At 33.6% G+C, this 14844-nt stretch overlaps 1 protein-coding gene across 1 annotated transcript; it reads left to right on the top strand.

Moving 5' to 3' along the window:
• Window positions 1-11776: 11776 nt before the first annotated feature.
• Window positions 11777-13902, top strand: LOC111917376 (UDP-glycosyltransferase 85C2). The gene is made up of 2 exons (XM_023913068.3): window positions 11777-12364; window positions 12802-13902. The coding sequence occupies exons 1-2, from the start codon at window positions 11872-11874 to the stop codon at window positions 13746-13748; spliced, it is 1440 nt and encodes a 479-aa protein (XP_023768836.1). The 5' UTR covers window positions 11777-11871; the 3' UTR covers window positions 13749-13902.
• Window positions 13903-14844: the final 942 nt, after the last annotated feature.

Raw genomic sequence — 14844 nt, 5'->3', positions numbered from 1 at the left:
GCATGGGACCATCTGGACCTCTAAGGTCCTAATACAGGGTTATAGTCGTTTGGGGGACTAGGGTAACACTTAATCTAATCACAAAAAGGGTTCCATAAACCCTAATTCCATGCACACATCAACATAACAGCATAAGATCCGGAATATTACCTGAATAACGCACTCTCTGTGTCCCCAAGCCTCAGGACTCGATCCTCCTTGATATTCCTTTGGCCAAACTCTTCTTCTTCTTGCCTAACAAGATCCTCCAAGTTCCAATAGCTTTCTCTCCTGCTCTAGACGTCCACAAAGATTAGGTTTCTTCTCAATCGGCCAAAAGACGGACAATGACGGCCTAAGAGGCATTATATACGATCCGAAACCAAACGGCTAGGGTTTCTGCTGAACAGCGTCGACTCGCCGAGTCCATATCTGGACTCGTCGAGTCCAGTCGCGAACCCGCGACCAAGTCTGCGGTCCTACTCGGCGAGTCTAGGCTCCAACTCACCGAGTCCCCTCTTAAAACACCCCCAAATCATAATTATATCAGTATTTGAAATTCCGGGCTGTTACAACTTATTTGTCAACCCCAAATTTAACGGAACTTTTATAACATAGAATCTTCTATTAACGTAAACAGGTTTAATTGACGGAATAAATTTTGGGTTGTCACAATAGAATAACCTAATAGGGTGTGTAAGCTTGAAAAATCCATATATGGATTGAAACAAGCACCTCACAGATGGAATCTTTTCTTCAATTAGAAAGTCAAAGAGTTTGGCTTTTCAAGATGTGAATATGAATCTTGTATATACGTCAAGGCTAGTGGGAGTATAGTTAGCTTTTTTCTGCTGTAGGCTCGATCATATATGCTATGACTTGTACTCGTCCTGATGTTGCTTTTGCTTTTATCATGGTTAGCAGATATCAGAGTAATCCTGGAAAGGCTCACTGGTCTGCAGTAAAGAATATTCTCAAGTACCTGCGAAGGACTACGGATTGGGTCCTTACCCTTGGTTGGAGTGATAACTTGAAAGTAGTAGGTATAGTGATGCTAGCTTTCATACTAATAGGGATAATTTCCGCTCTCAGTCGGACTGGGTCTTTACCCTAAATGGAGGGGCAATTACTTGCAAAAGTTCCAAGCAAGATACAGTGGCTGATTCCACTTGTGAATCAAAGTATATAGCAGCAAGTGAAGTAGAAAAGGAGGCTATATGGCTAAGGAACTTCATCGGAGACCTTGGAGTTGTACTAGCTATTAAGGAGCCCCTAGAAATTTTATGTGATAGTGAAAGTGCAGTTGCCTTAGAAAAGGAACCAAGGGATCACGGGAGATCTAGGCACATCGACAGAAAATATTATTTCATCAGACATCGAATAGAAGAAGGAATTCTCATGGCAAAGAGGGTATCATCAGATGAGTACCCGGCAGATCCCCTCACGAAGGGACTGAGTAGGGTTAAGCATCTTCAGCATGCTAGGAGCATAGGGCTAAGAGATGATATTAGTTTTTAGAAGTTAGATAATTTTGAAACATGTAAAATGTAATTGACATTTGATGATAAATAAACGTTGTTATTTATGAGTAAAGTGTTGATATATCTTATGAATCATTTACTAGTATTTCATTTTGCATGTTTTGACTTCCAGAATAATTATGTTATGGTATATATCATATTATTCAAATTCTCCACAGTCAATCATATGTTAGAAGTACGTATAAATCAAGACTGTGCTGGGTTGGTTTGTAGAGGTCCAAGATGTTGGACAAAGGGGGCTACAACACTCATGAGTGCTCATAAGTTTTGAGTATTGGATTCAACCCACACTCACTGGTATCACTTCGTGGAATTTATCTCGAGTGATCGTGAGACAGTAATATCATATAAGTCTTCAAACCTAGACATATGATTTGTTACCTATGATTTGGTTATGCATTGATTGTACGAAAAGACATTGGTAACTCGATGTTATAAAACGTACCTTTGTGTAATTCAAAAAGTAGTAGAGCAAACACACGAGTCGAAGTTTATCTATTCCTTCTTTGATTAGAAGTGATATCTGGGCCCCTCGATGATTTTTTTTTGACCCATGTACCGGGCCAAGTCAGAACTAAATTGATGTGTTCAATTAAGTTCTATGTCAAACAAATCGGAAATCGAGAAACAACTGCTAGACAATTGAAAGCTTTGTTCCATGTGTTTGTCTAAATGATATCTAGAACACAGGATTATATGATCACTTATCTAAAATGGCACACCATCATCTTCTCAGTTCTGAGAGAACTTGAAAGAGCTACGATTGATGATCGGTTCCTGAAGTCATACTTGGAACTATAGTTATTAGACTTATCCAAGTGGGAGATTGTTGGATATAGTGTCTAAGTCCATAACTATATTTGGTATGTACTTGACCTGACCCAGCATGGTCCATTTGGGTTGCATGGCATCATGCACTTGGATAGACTAAATGAGAGAAATAAGACACTTATGGTTTATTAATATATTATAAGTTTTAATATATTAATAATAAGAATAATAACATTTAGTTAGTATTGATCAATAATTAATTTAGAATTAATTATGTGATCAAAAGAAGACTAATTAAATATATGGGTTGATTGTGTCAATCATCCACAACTTATATAGTGGGCCAAGGCTCCATGGATTATCAAGTTGGGTTAAACCCATAAGATGCTCCATGGGGGTTACATAACCCATGGGTCATGGAAATGGAAGGTCATGACAATTAGGGTTTACATGGTGTAACCCTAATTGTAACATAGTATATAAAGAATCTATTCTTCACCATTTTCGGCCACTAGTGTGAACAAAAGAGGGCTAGCCGAAAATACTAAGTGTTCTTATTCTCTTAAGAGTTTATTCCAAGTGTACTTGGTGTTGTGTGAAGTATTTGAGGCATCACACTTGAGGTTCTAGGCTCACAAGGTTTCAAAGGACTCTAAGCTACAACGAGGTATGTAATTCTTACTATCTATTAGAATAAAAGATCCCCATGTATGCTAGATAAGATTATGAACCTTGGAAAATCTTTTTGCATATATCTTAGTCAAACATAGATCCAAGGTTTCTAGGGTTGCATGTACACCATAAGATTGTTAGAATGCTCAAAACCCAACATTTATTTTGTTGGCCTCGACAACCACTAATCAGTATCATAATCAGAATCGTCATCATCATAATCAGTCTCTTCATCGGAAACATTATCGATTCTACCCATTGGCGGAGGTACTTCAGTCTCATCTTCATTATCATAATCAACATTGTTTTGAGTACATCAACATTGTTTTGAAAGTATTATGAGAAGTCGATAACAATTCTAGCTTCAGATAAAGAGTTGTTTTGAACTATGTCAACATTTTCGGCCTCCACATTATCGACATCTTCGACAGAGTCACTGTAAGCATTTTGGACACGAGCATTGTCGGATGGTAGATCCCAAATATTTCTATTATTAACATGTTCAACGACACAAAGAGGGTTGTTGTTTTGGTTTCTTCGATGATTAACAGGCTTGCGGATGTAGAACACTTGTTTGTCTTGCGAATCATATATGAATTGATCATCTCTGTACGTATCTTTTTCTGTGTCGATCCTTATGAAATTATCATCGGGAATATCTCCTATATTGAACTAGTTGCACCGAAATATTACAATCGAATAATCATATGGATATTGTACCTCCATAAGCTCTTCTAAATGGCCATTATATTTCTCTCCATTCTCACCAACCACTAGAACCCCAGAGTTTTGCGTTTTGCGTTGTGCATCATGACTAAGTACCATAAATGTAACACCGTTGACTATGCACACGATGTAAGTATAAACATCCATTTGTGAACCCATTGAAAGGGCTGACAACTCTTTGTGGAATTCTGGAGAATTTTCTTTTTCCATCTTAAAAACCTATTAAACATATGTTGATGTGTTATGTATTCTTGATTCATTATATTTATCAAAGATATTTTTTTCTTAATTATTATTACCTTTTCAAGAAACCAGTTAGGAAATTCGGTCTTTTCGTCACTTTCAGAATGTTTACATTTGAATTTTCTATTTTGATGAATATATATATATATATATATATATATATATATATATATATATATATATATATATATATATATATATATATATATATAATTGATGAATGGAAAAAAGTACCAATAAATAATGAAAGATAAATAAAATTAAGAACACTTACTCGATGTATTGTCTAAGTTCTTGACAACTATTCAATATAAACAATTCTATATTACGTTTCTCCATTATATCAAGATGTTTAATTTGCGTTGCACTTGTCGGTTGACACTTGGACTCAAACATCCAAAACATCGTTTTTTCAATGACAATGACTTCGTTTCTTTCAAGGCGATTGACATCTCGAGGGTATATCGAACAAAATGACAAAACTTCTTCAGCAATATAACCTAATGCTCTACAACCTTCTGGACTTGCCTTATTTCTGACATAGTTTTTTAGTTTTTTTCATATACCTTTCGAACGGATATATCCATCTCATACATACTGGGCCTCTGACAATCGCTTCATCAAGAAAATGCAAAACTAAATGAATCATAATGTCGAAAAACGCTGGAGGATAAATCAACTCTAACTTGCACAAGATTCTAATAATGTCTTCTTTTGCTTTCCTTATATCCTCCACCTTTAGTGTTCTGGACCAATTTGCATGAAAAACTTACAAAGGTCTACAATTGGTGTAGAAGTTTCTTTGTCCAATAACGGTCTAACTCCAATCGGTTTCAAATGTTGCATAAGAATGTGATATTCATGAGATTTCAACCCAATAATGTTAGTATCATTATCTACCACTTTCTTACTGATGTTAGATCCAAACCCATCAGGAAATTTAACATCTCTGATAAATTGACAAAAGATTTTGCGGTCAGGTTTCTTGAATGAGTAGCTTGCATGTGGTCTAGTGAACTTGTTACCATTTTTTTTTGCAACAATTGATTACGTCGGATATTCATATTTCTCAAGTCCTCATGTTCATTAGATGTGTCTTTACTCTTATCATTCATCATAGAAGTACCCAAAAGACTCTCACCTACATTTTTCTCGACATGCATCAAATCTATGTTGTGCTTCAGCTGCAGAGAAGACCAATATTTGAGCTCGAAAAATATGCTACGTTTTGATAAGTTCAACACGAATCCTTGTCGATCCATGTTTTCCTTGAGAGTGTTAAGATGTTTACCCAGTTTACAAAGTATTAGATGACCTAGTTGCTCTTGTATGTCTTCAATAGTAAAGTGTCTCGGAGCGAGTCTTGTCTCGAGTTTCCCATTAAATTTCAAACTCATCCTTAACGGATCATTAGCATCTAAGAACCGATGATGACCAATATAAACAACTTTACTTACTGCACGGTACGAGGGAGTGCCTTCATTGCAAGTCGGGCATTCTCTATACCATTGTCCGCTCCAGCCCGATAAACTACTACGATCTGGAAAGTCGTTTATTCTCCATAACAATATAGCTTTCATCGTGAAGAATGTGTTGGTCACTGCGTCTTTAATATGTATGTATGATTGCCACAAAAACTTAAGCTCTTCCACTAACAGCCTAAGGAAAACAACTATGTCCTTTCCAGGCACTTTAGGGCCTAGAATCAACGAGGCCAACATGAATGATGAATCTTTCATAGAAAGCCATGGTGGCAAATTGTATGTGGTGAGTACAACCGGCCACATACTATGTGGCTTATACATGTTACCAAATGGATTAAATTCATCAGCTGCCAGCCCTAGACGTACGTTGTGAGGTTCACTTGAGAAATCAGGGTAATCTACATCAAATTTTTTCCAAGACTCTCGATCAACGGGATGACGCATCACAATATCTTTTGATCTCCAAGTACTATGTCATATCATATTTTTAGTAGTGTACCATGAACAATACAAACGGTGAAGTCTACAGGCCACTGGAAAGTACCGTAACACCTTATGAACCACTTTCTTACCCTTGGTGTTTTTATCAATCCACCGACTCTCTTTACAAACAGGACAAACTTGCAATGACTTGTGTTCCTTCTAGAAGAGAAAACAATCGTTTTTACACACATGTATTGACTCGTACCCCAAACCTAACTTCTTCGGTTTCTTTTTTGCCAAATAATATGAATGGAGAACCTTATTGTCTGGTGGAAATGCCGAATGCAACAACTCAAGGAGTTGATCAAATGAACTACCAATCCATTTATTGTTGACCTTCATATGCATCAGCTTCACTAAAAACTCAAGGAAAGAAAACATACAGCCAGGAGATAAGCTAGTTTTGACTACTTCTAACAACTCTTCAAAATCATCATCGATACCGCTACCCCCTGTATTCGAGGTTCCTTCATCGAGGTTTGTATCATTTTCTCTCGACTCCCACATAACATCGTCAATAACATCAGCCATCTCGTTTCTTGGCAATACGACATCTAGAACTGGAGGGATTAAAGGTTCACCATTATATATCCACGTTTTGTATGATTCACTGAAACCATATATACGAACATGACGTCTCATTGCTTTAGGATCCATGAAGTAACGATTATTACATGTCTCAACCAGACATTTGGTTTCACCTTTACAATGTTGGTGTAACATGGATCTCTCAACAAAAGAGTCGAGTCCTATCTAGAACTCGGGAGATTGACGATGTGGATTAGTATTCCAGATTTTATCAATAGAAGTGATGCAACAGAAAAATAATTTAGTGTTTAAGGTTTACTCTATAGGAAACAAAAATCAAGTGAGGTATTTATAGAGTTGATGATTCAAAAAGTATCCTAACATGGGAACACATGAACAAATAATTAGAAATGGATAATGTATTCAAAAAGTATATATATATATATATATATATATATATATATATATATATATATATATATATATATATATATATATATATATATACCCGAGGAGCAAACAGAAAGTATGTTCCTATTAATTTAGTTTAATTTTTTAAACTAATTTTATTTTATTTTAATATTAACATTAACTTGATTTTAAAACTACTTTAATTTGTTTTTACAATTAATTTATTATTTGTTATTTATTTTTTTTAAAATTAATTTAATTTTATTCTATAATTAAATTAAAATTACTAGAAGTACGTTGCTACTAATAATCTAATTAACCTAAATTTGTAATGACCAACATTAAGTCACTAAAAGTATGTTACTATTAAGTTGGTTTTATAATTGATTTAAATTGATTTTATAAAGGTAATTTAAATTGATTCTAAAGGTTAATTAATTTGATTTTCAAAAAAATTAATTAATCTAAAGCTTACTTAATCTAAAATAAATCAATATTATAAAAAATATAAATAAATTTATGAAATGTTACATTAAAACTTTGGGTTCAATTGAAATGATTTTTCTATAATAAGGTAAACTTTAAAGATTTTAATTGAAGATTCTTTATTTAGAACTAGATTTTAAATTATTTTTTAGAGCAAGGGATCAAAACCATACAAATCAGAATCATAAGGGGCTGATCATATATATTTTGTAATGGAGTTTAGTTAAGTCAGGAGGTTCGATACCTCCTAGGGGTGTAAGTGAGCCGAGCTATTCGTGAGCTACTTGAGATCGACTCGTTAAAAGCTCGACTCGAGATCAAATTAAACAACCTTGTACCGAGCTCGAGCCTAAATATGGGGCTCATTTATTAAACAAGCTCGAGCAGAGCTTCAATTAATGGGCTCGTGAGACTAAACGAGCATATATATATATATATATATATATATATATATATATATATATATATATATATATATATATATATATATATATATATATATATATATATATATAGACACACACACACACATAGAGGCTCGTTTAGGCTTGATTAGGCTCGCGAACCAACTAAATTGTTCACGAGCCGAGCTTGAGCTTCATTTTAAGGCTCGAATCGAGCTCGAGCTTGGGGCTCGACTCGACTCCTTTACACCCCTAATTACCTCCTATTCCTCCTCGTCGCATGTGCAAATAAGAAGCAAGAAAAAAATACGAATGGTCTTGTGTTTATCGATGATCTGCGAACAAATCAAAAGATTAAAAGGGGGTGAATAGAGTGGACTTACGAAAAAGGAAGCAGCAGCAGAGGTAGCGTAAAAAAAATTACAAAATGCATACAATCCAACAAAATGCACAAACACTCCTTATCTCAAAATTACTAACAATTTATCATCCAACATAGCACCAAAACAGAAAAATAATATAAAATATGAGAAATTTGACCTTGAATGTGGGCAATTTCGGAATTGAGCTCCAGGGTCGCCGGTTTTGGAGGTTTTGGGGGAAGGTGTTGCGGTCTTGTGGCGGAAGGAGGGGCTAGCACCAAAAAAATGAGATGCATCAACAAAATGAGAGAATGAAAGGAGAGAACACAAAAAAATGTCACCGAAAAGGAAACTAGAAGTGGTTATCTGTGAGGGGCATTTGCGGCGACAGACAATAGCAGCGTCACGTTGGAGGGAAAAATCATAGCGTGTTCTACAACCTTTGGATTTAAAAAAAAAAAAAATCGGACAGATCGGGGTAATTTGACGCGGATCGCCGTTTGCGAGCATTACCGACGACCCTTTAATGACGACACAGGACAATAGCGGCGACATGTAACGCGTCAATTACATGTCGCCGCTATTTTCCTATGTAATCGTTAAAGGAATCGCCGGTAATGCCAACACTTCTTGTGTGTATGTGAAGATGACATGATAAACAAAATGACGTGTAGGATGTTACCCATATCCACGGGTCTTACAAAACAAATCACAACATTATTTATCAACACAAAAACCAAATACATTAAATGATGTTAGATATTATGGAAACCCATAACTGTTACAATTATTGTGTATAGTAAATATTACACTTATGGTTGTATTTCCCTATAAAACTCCTATGATAGATGTTAATTAAAATTTACAATTATTATTTACGTTACATGGGTGCTAACTAATTAAAGAAAAATAGTTTTGGTTTGTCCACATAATAGCTTTTTCTACTCTCGATCAATTTTATTTTTACTCTTGTATGCGATGCTTAATTAGCATTAGCATATGTGACGGGACGACATGACTTATTTGAAAAACAATTGTGATTGGATTTTCAAAAAAGAAAGACATCTTATACTAAAGTGGCATACTTGATGAAATCCATTCTTTTTATATGGATTAAGCATAGGAAAAATCATTGCAAATTTAGATGGATAGATTGGTGTGTCAATGCTTTTATTCTAATGTAATTGTCTCTCCTACAATCCTTATACTCTTGCCCTCCTAGAAACTTGTTAGGAGTTAGTTTTTTCTTTATTTAACTATTTGCTGGTTGCAAAATACTCGTCCCCAAAGGATAACGGTAACTCGATTCCACAAAAAGAAATTTGCGGATATTTTTTTGTTTTGTTTTAAAATTAATTTATTAAACATTCATTAATGTATTAGACAATTTGAATAGTATATTTATTAATTTCAGTTGTTTAATGTAAATGATGTTAGCTAATGATGTTAGCTGATTAATATTGGACATATAAATCATTTTAAATTGTTCAACAATATTAATGAAAATTTTTGATTAATGTCAACTATAACACTGTTTAATCTACTATGTGTCATTAAAATACAATAATAGTCATGACAAACATAAAAACATGTGACTAAAAGTAATTTATTACCGCAGATTAATCTATTACTTGTCGTTAAAGTTAACAATAATCTTGGAAAATGAAAAAAAAAACATTTGACTAATGCTAGTGGTTTTGATCATATTTTAATATATTACGAATCACTAAAACTCAATAATATTCCTGACAAACGACAAAATATATGGCTAATTGTAATTTTTTGTCAAGCTTTAATATATTACATAACAATTAAAGTTAACAATAGTCGTGACCAATGCTAATTAATTTAAAATAAAATAAAATTGGTCCCCTGAAAGAGGCTCTACGAAATGACCATGATGAATATTTTTTCTTTTATCCATCTCCACAGAGAGTAAGGTCCCGTTTGATAGTTTCTGTTCGGGAAAGTGCTGTCTGGTAAAGTACTGTATTGAAAAGTTTCCTGTCTTGAAAAGAAACTATGTTGTTTAATATTACATCTGATTGACTGTGCTGAATGATGAAAAATGACAATATTACCTTTCTATTCTATACTCAGATGGATGAAGTTGTTGAATAATTATAAAGAAACTATGTTGTTTAATATTACATCTGATTGACTGTGCTGAATGATGAAAAATGACAATATTACCTTTCTATTCTATACTCAAATGGATGAAGTTGTTGAATAATTATAAAAATACAAATTGTCATACAAAATCAAAATTACACAGTAATCATTTAAATTGCAAATAAAATGTCGATTAAGTTGTTTTTAATTTTTTTTTCAAGTTAACGTTATGTTGTTATTCTTTCTGAAAATTTAATTCTTTTAGCTCAACATGTGTTTCTTGACTCGGTTTATGTTCGATAGTGGTGGGATGGATGAATTTTTTCAAAATATATTAAGAAGATGGTAGTGTTTTCCAATAATAATAATAATAATAATAATAATAATAATAATAATAATAAGAAGAAGAAGAAGAAGAAGAACTATTCCAGTAAAAATGAATTTAAATAATTACCTAAAAGAAATTAATAATCCAACAAAGTAATATTTATTAGTATATAAATATTATATATTTATAAAAAATATTTTTTAATATATAATAGTCCAATAAAAAAAATTAATCCGTTAAAAAGAAATAAAAAAAGAATAATTTAAAATAAATTAATAATCTAATAAAATAATATTAATTAATACATAAATATTATATATTAAAAATAGTATTTATTAATATATAATAATTCAATAAAAAATAAATAAATAATTAAAAAAGAAATTAATAATGCAACAAAAAAAAGAGGCAAAGTTTATGGCACAATTGTCTTTCCGGCCTATTCAGCCATAAATATATGGTTTTCAAGTTTTTTGGAAAAGAGGCAAAGTTTATGGCAACAAAAAAAAAGAGACAAAGTTTATGGCACAATTGTCTTTCTGGCCTATTCAGCCATAAATATATGGTTTTCAAGTTTTTTGGAAAAGACATATCTTAGCGGTAAATACCTATTTTTTTGTGCATATCAATGAGTTTTTCCGGTATATTCCGTCTGAAATATCTGTTTAGACTTAAAAAGATGTCTATCAAATGAGACCTAACCCGAATCCACAAACGTCCCTCACTGGACTATACTGTGATTTAGAAAATTAGATTTTTTTTTTTTTTGGTATTTTTTGGCAAGCGGTTAAACAATTGTTTTTTTTTTTTTTTTTTTTTTTTTTTTTTTTTTTTTTTGCAAAATTTCTTTAAATTAAGCACAGCGCGTACAGATGACCACATATAGCGAAGAAGCAAGTGAACATTTACGGGCTATCATCAAGGCATCATTATTCTGTGGAAAAATAGACATAAAAAAATAGGAGCATCTGACCTGATTAAATGAGGGATAGAGATCTATATATCAAATAAATAAGGCACCATTGGAGGGTTGCTGAACAGCTCCATGATTTATAATTGTTATTATATTATTAGAGAAGTATAGTTTGCAATTACACGTATAGACATCATGGACAATTTTGATTTTGCATATGAAATCCTGTTGCCAGCTGCCAACAAAATAATATTTTATTCTTCAATACAGTAATTATTAATTAATAATATAAAAACGTGTTTTATAAAGTATTATGCTTCGGTGTGCGGAAATATTGGATCCATACAAATACCTAATCACTTCTGGTCTCCGTATATAGTAAGCCTCGGCTACGCATTCAACATATTATCAAACTTTCCTCGGCTACAATGGAAACAGTACTTGTGAACGCTGAAACCAAGCCACATGTGGTCTTCGTACCATATCCAGCGCAAAGCCACATCAAGTGCATGCTGAAACTAGCAAGGCTACTGCACCACAAGGGCGTGCATATAACATTTGTCAACACCGAGGTTAACCACAAGCAGTTACTAAACTCCGGAGGGCCAAACTCTCTAGATGGTGAACCAGGGTTCCAGTTCAAGACCATTCCCGATGGTGTTCCCGAGGGTACACCAAACTTCATGTATGCAGTCACTGCTTCTATTCTAGTCAACTTCTTGGATCCATTTCTTGACCTTATGGGAAGGATAGAGAGTCCAGTTACTTGTATTCTTGCTGATGGTATAATGCCTTTCACCGTTGACGCTGCTGAGAAGCTTAAAATCCCAATCATGCATTTTTGGACCTTCGCTGCTTGTGCTTTCATGGGATATTACCAAGCTCCAGTTCTAATTGAGAAAGGACTTATCCCGTTTAAAGGTTAGCTTCTTAACTTCCTCGGTTTCCTAAGCAAATAAAAATGTTTAAATTGATATTCTTGTCTATATGTGTATATATGAAAATAATGACGATCGAAAAATGGTAAGTGGTAATTCACTTTCAAAATCAGAAGTGGTAAAATTACGTTATCTAATTAATTTAGTGAGTTTCTTTATAAGTAACAGATCCCAAAAGCTTGATCTTTAAGGTATTTCTCAAGTAAAGTTTGTATAAAATAACATGCACTTTATTCATTTTTTTTTTCCGTAATAGTGAACTAAATTAAGATTGAAATTATAGCTAAACCCAAAAATATCGATGTTCTCCATATAAGGAATGAATTTGGATTGGTCGTTTAGAAAATGTTTACTTTTTTGCTCATTATATATTATAGCATATTTGTTCATTATCATAACTAAGATTTGCTAATGTTTCAGATGAAAGTTGCTTCACCAATGGGTATCTTGACACTGTAATTGATTCGATTCCGGGATTAGAAGGATTCCGTTTAAAGGACCTTCCGGGTTTTATTAGAACCACAAACCCAAATGATGAAACGTATAACTTTTGCATTGAAAGCATCAAGGCAACTAGGAAGGTCTCAAACATAATCATCCATACATTTGAGGAGTTAGAGTCAAACGTCATCAAAGCCTTCAAATCCATGATACCTCATGTCTACACGATCGGACCACTAGAGTTGCTTCTAAATCCGACAAAACTTGAAGAAGAAACAAAGAAGTTGGATATTAAGGGCTACAGTCTCTGGAAAGAAGAAGATGGGTGCCTTAAATGGTTGCAATCAAAGGAGCCACATTCTGTGGTTTACGTCAATTTTGGAAGCCTAATATCAGTGTCTTTAGAGCAATTGCTAGAGTTTGGTTGGGGACTTGCTAATAGCAACCATTATTTCCTTTGGGTCATCAGACCTGATTTGGTTATTGGTGAGTCTGCTTCCTTTCCTCGTGAACTCCAAGAGCTGATTAATGAGAGAGGTTTTATCGCAAGCTGGTGTTCCCAGGAAGAAGTGTTGAAGCACCCCTCAATCGGTGGCTTCTTGACACACTGTGGGTGGGGTTCGACCATTGAGAGCTTAACGGCTGGGGTCCCCATGTTATGTTGGCCATTTTTATGGGACCAACTAACTAATTGCAGGCAAATGTGCATGGAATGGGGAGTTGGCATGGAGATCGATCATAACGTGAGCAGGGATGAAGTGGAGAGGCTCACAAAGGAGTTGATTGGAGGAGACAAGGGTAAACGAATAAGGAGCAAAGCTCTGGAGTGGAAGAAAAAGATTGAAATTGCAACCGGTCCGAATGGTTCATCTTCTTTGAATATTGAGAAACTTGCCAATGACATTAATATGTTTCCAAGAAAGTAGCTACTAGAAACCTGCTAAAGTTTCATGTTTTTTGTTTTTGTTTTAATTTGTGTGATCTTTTAACTTTTCATAAAACGTAAAAGGGATAAACTGGATTTCGTTGTAAGATGTATTTGCATTAGACTCAAAAACAAAATTATTTCAGTTGTATTTATAGCATACGATGTCCATCCAATTTAAAAATTAATGATGATTTTAATTAATCCATGTATATTAGATTCAACGTTAGGTTTTTCTTATAAGATGACATTGAGATGTATAATTGAGAAAAAATGTATGAAATTTGTGAGGGTATAAAAGTGAGAGTGCTTGAAGGTCATTATTCTTGTAATATCTTTTTGTTTTTATTTATATTAAGCATTAGAGGTTAAGATAAAATATCAGTGGGTACGTGATTCACAAATTTTTGTTCGACTTTCGTTGTGCTTATTTTAAATGAGGTTCCCAATACTAACAAGTCGTATATGAGAGAGGATCCTAGATATGTATTTTAAAGGATTTTAGGCGAGCAGTGAGTGTAAGAGATAAAAAGTCTGATTTCAATGGAGGTTTGTTACTTATAACGACACCATTTTGCCCATCATTGAAATTTATGTGTGAAAGTCTATTTTATGTAGTGGCAAATAGTTGTTTTTGCCAAGCTATTTTACGGTCCTTATAAAGTTCTATATTTGTAAAGTTATCCTGGTGTCATGTAATAACATCTTAGTTTCATAATCGTGTTCTCATCTTAATTCATTGTAGTGGGGCAATGTACAATCATGAACACCTTTTCCAATAATATACACCTTATTCCGGTTATATTTATTTACGAGGTCATTTTGGTTACTATGCAACAATATCATATATGATTCAACTATTCCTTTGAGGGTGTGGGTACCTTTCCAACACCATGTATTCTTATTTTCTTGAATTTTAGAGAACCCTTAATATTTGAATTATTCATGTTTGTTTGATGTTTGCAATAGTTGCAAACTTTTTTACTAAAAATTAAGATACATGGGGGAAAAACTATTTCATATTTCATATTTCATAATATACCATGAATCTTTTATAGTTTGATGTTTTTTTTTTTTTTTTTTTGAAATGCCTTGCT

This window comes from Lactuca sativa, chromosome 1 (assembly GCF_002870075.4).
Source record: "Lactuca sativa cultivar Salinas chromosome 1, Lsat_Salinas_v11, whole genome shotgun sequence".
NCBI classification, from domain to species: Eukaryota; Viridiplantae; Streptophyta; class Magnoliopsida; order Asterales; family Asteraceae; genus Lactuca; species Lactuca sativa.
Note: the sequence above shows the minus strand (reverse complement) of the source record. Positions and strands in the feature narration are given on the sequence as shown.

What these genes read in the sequence shown, in the direction of transcription:
- LOC111917376 (XM_023913068.3), top strand. Translation starts at nt 11,872, where the DNA reads ATGGAAACAGTACTTGTGAACGCTGAAACCAAGCCACATGTGGTCTTC. An exon ending in AGGACTTATCCCGTTTAAAG is followed by an intron (nt 12,365 to 12,801) that starts GTTAGCTTCTTA and finishes CTAATGTTTCAG; the next exon opens with ATGAAAGTTGCTTCACCAAT.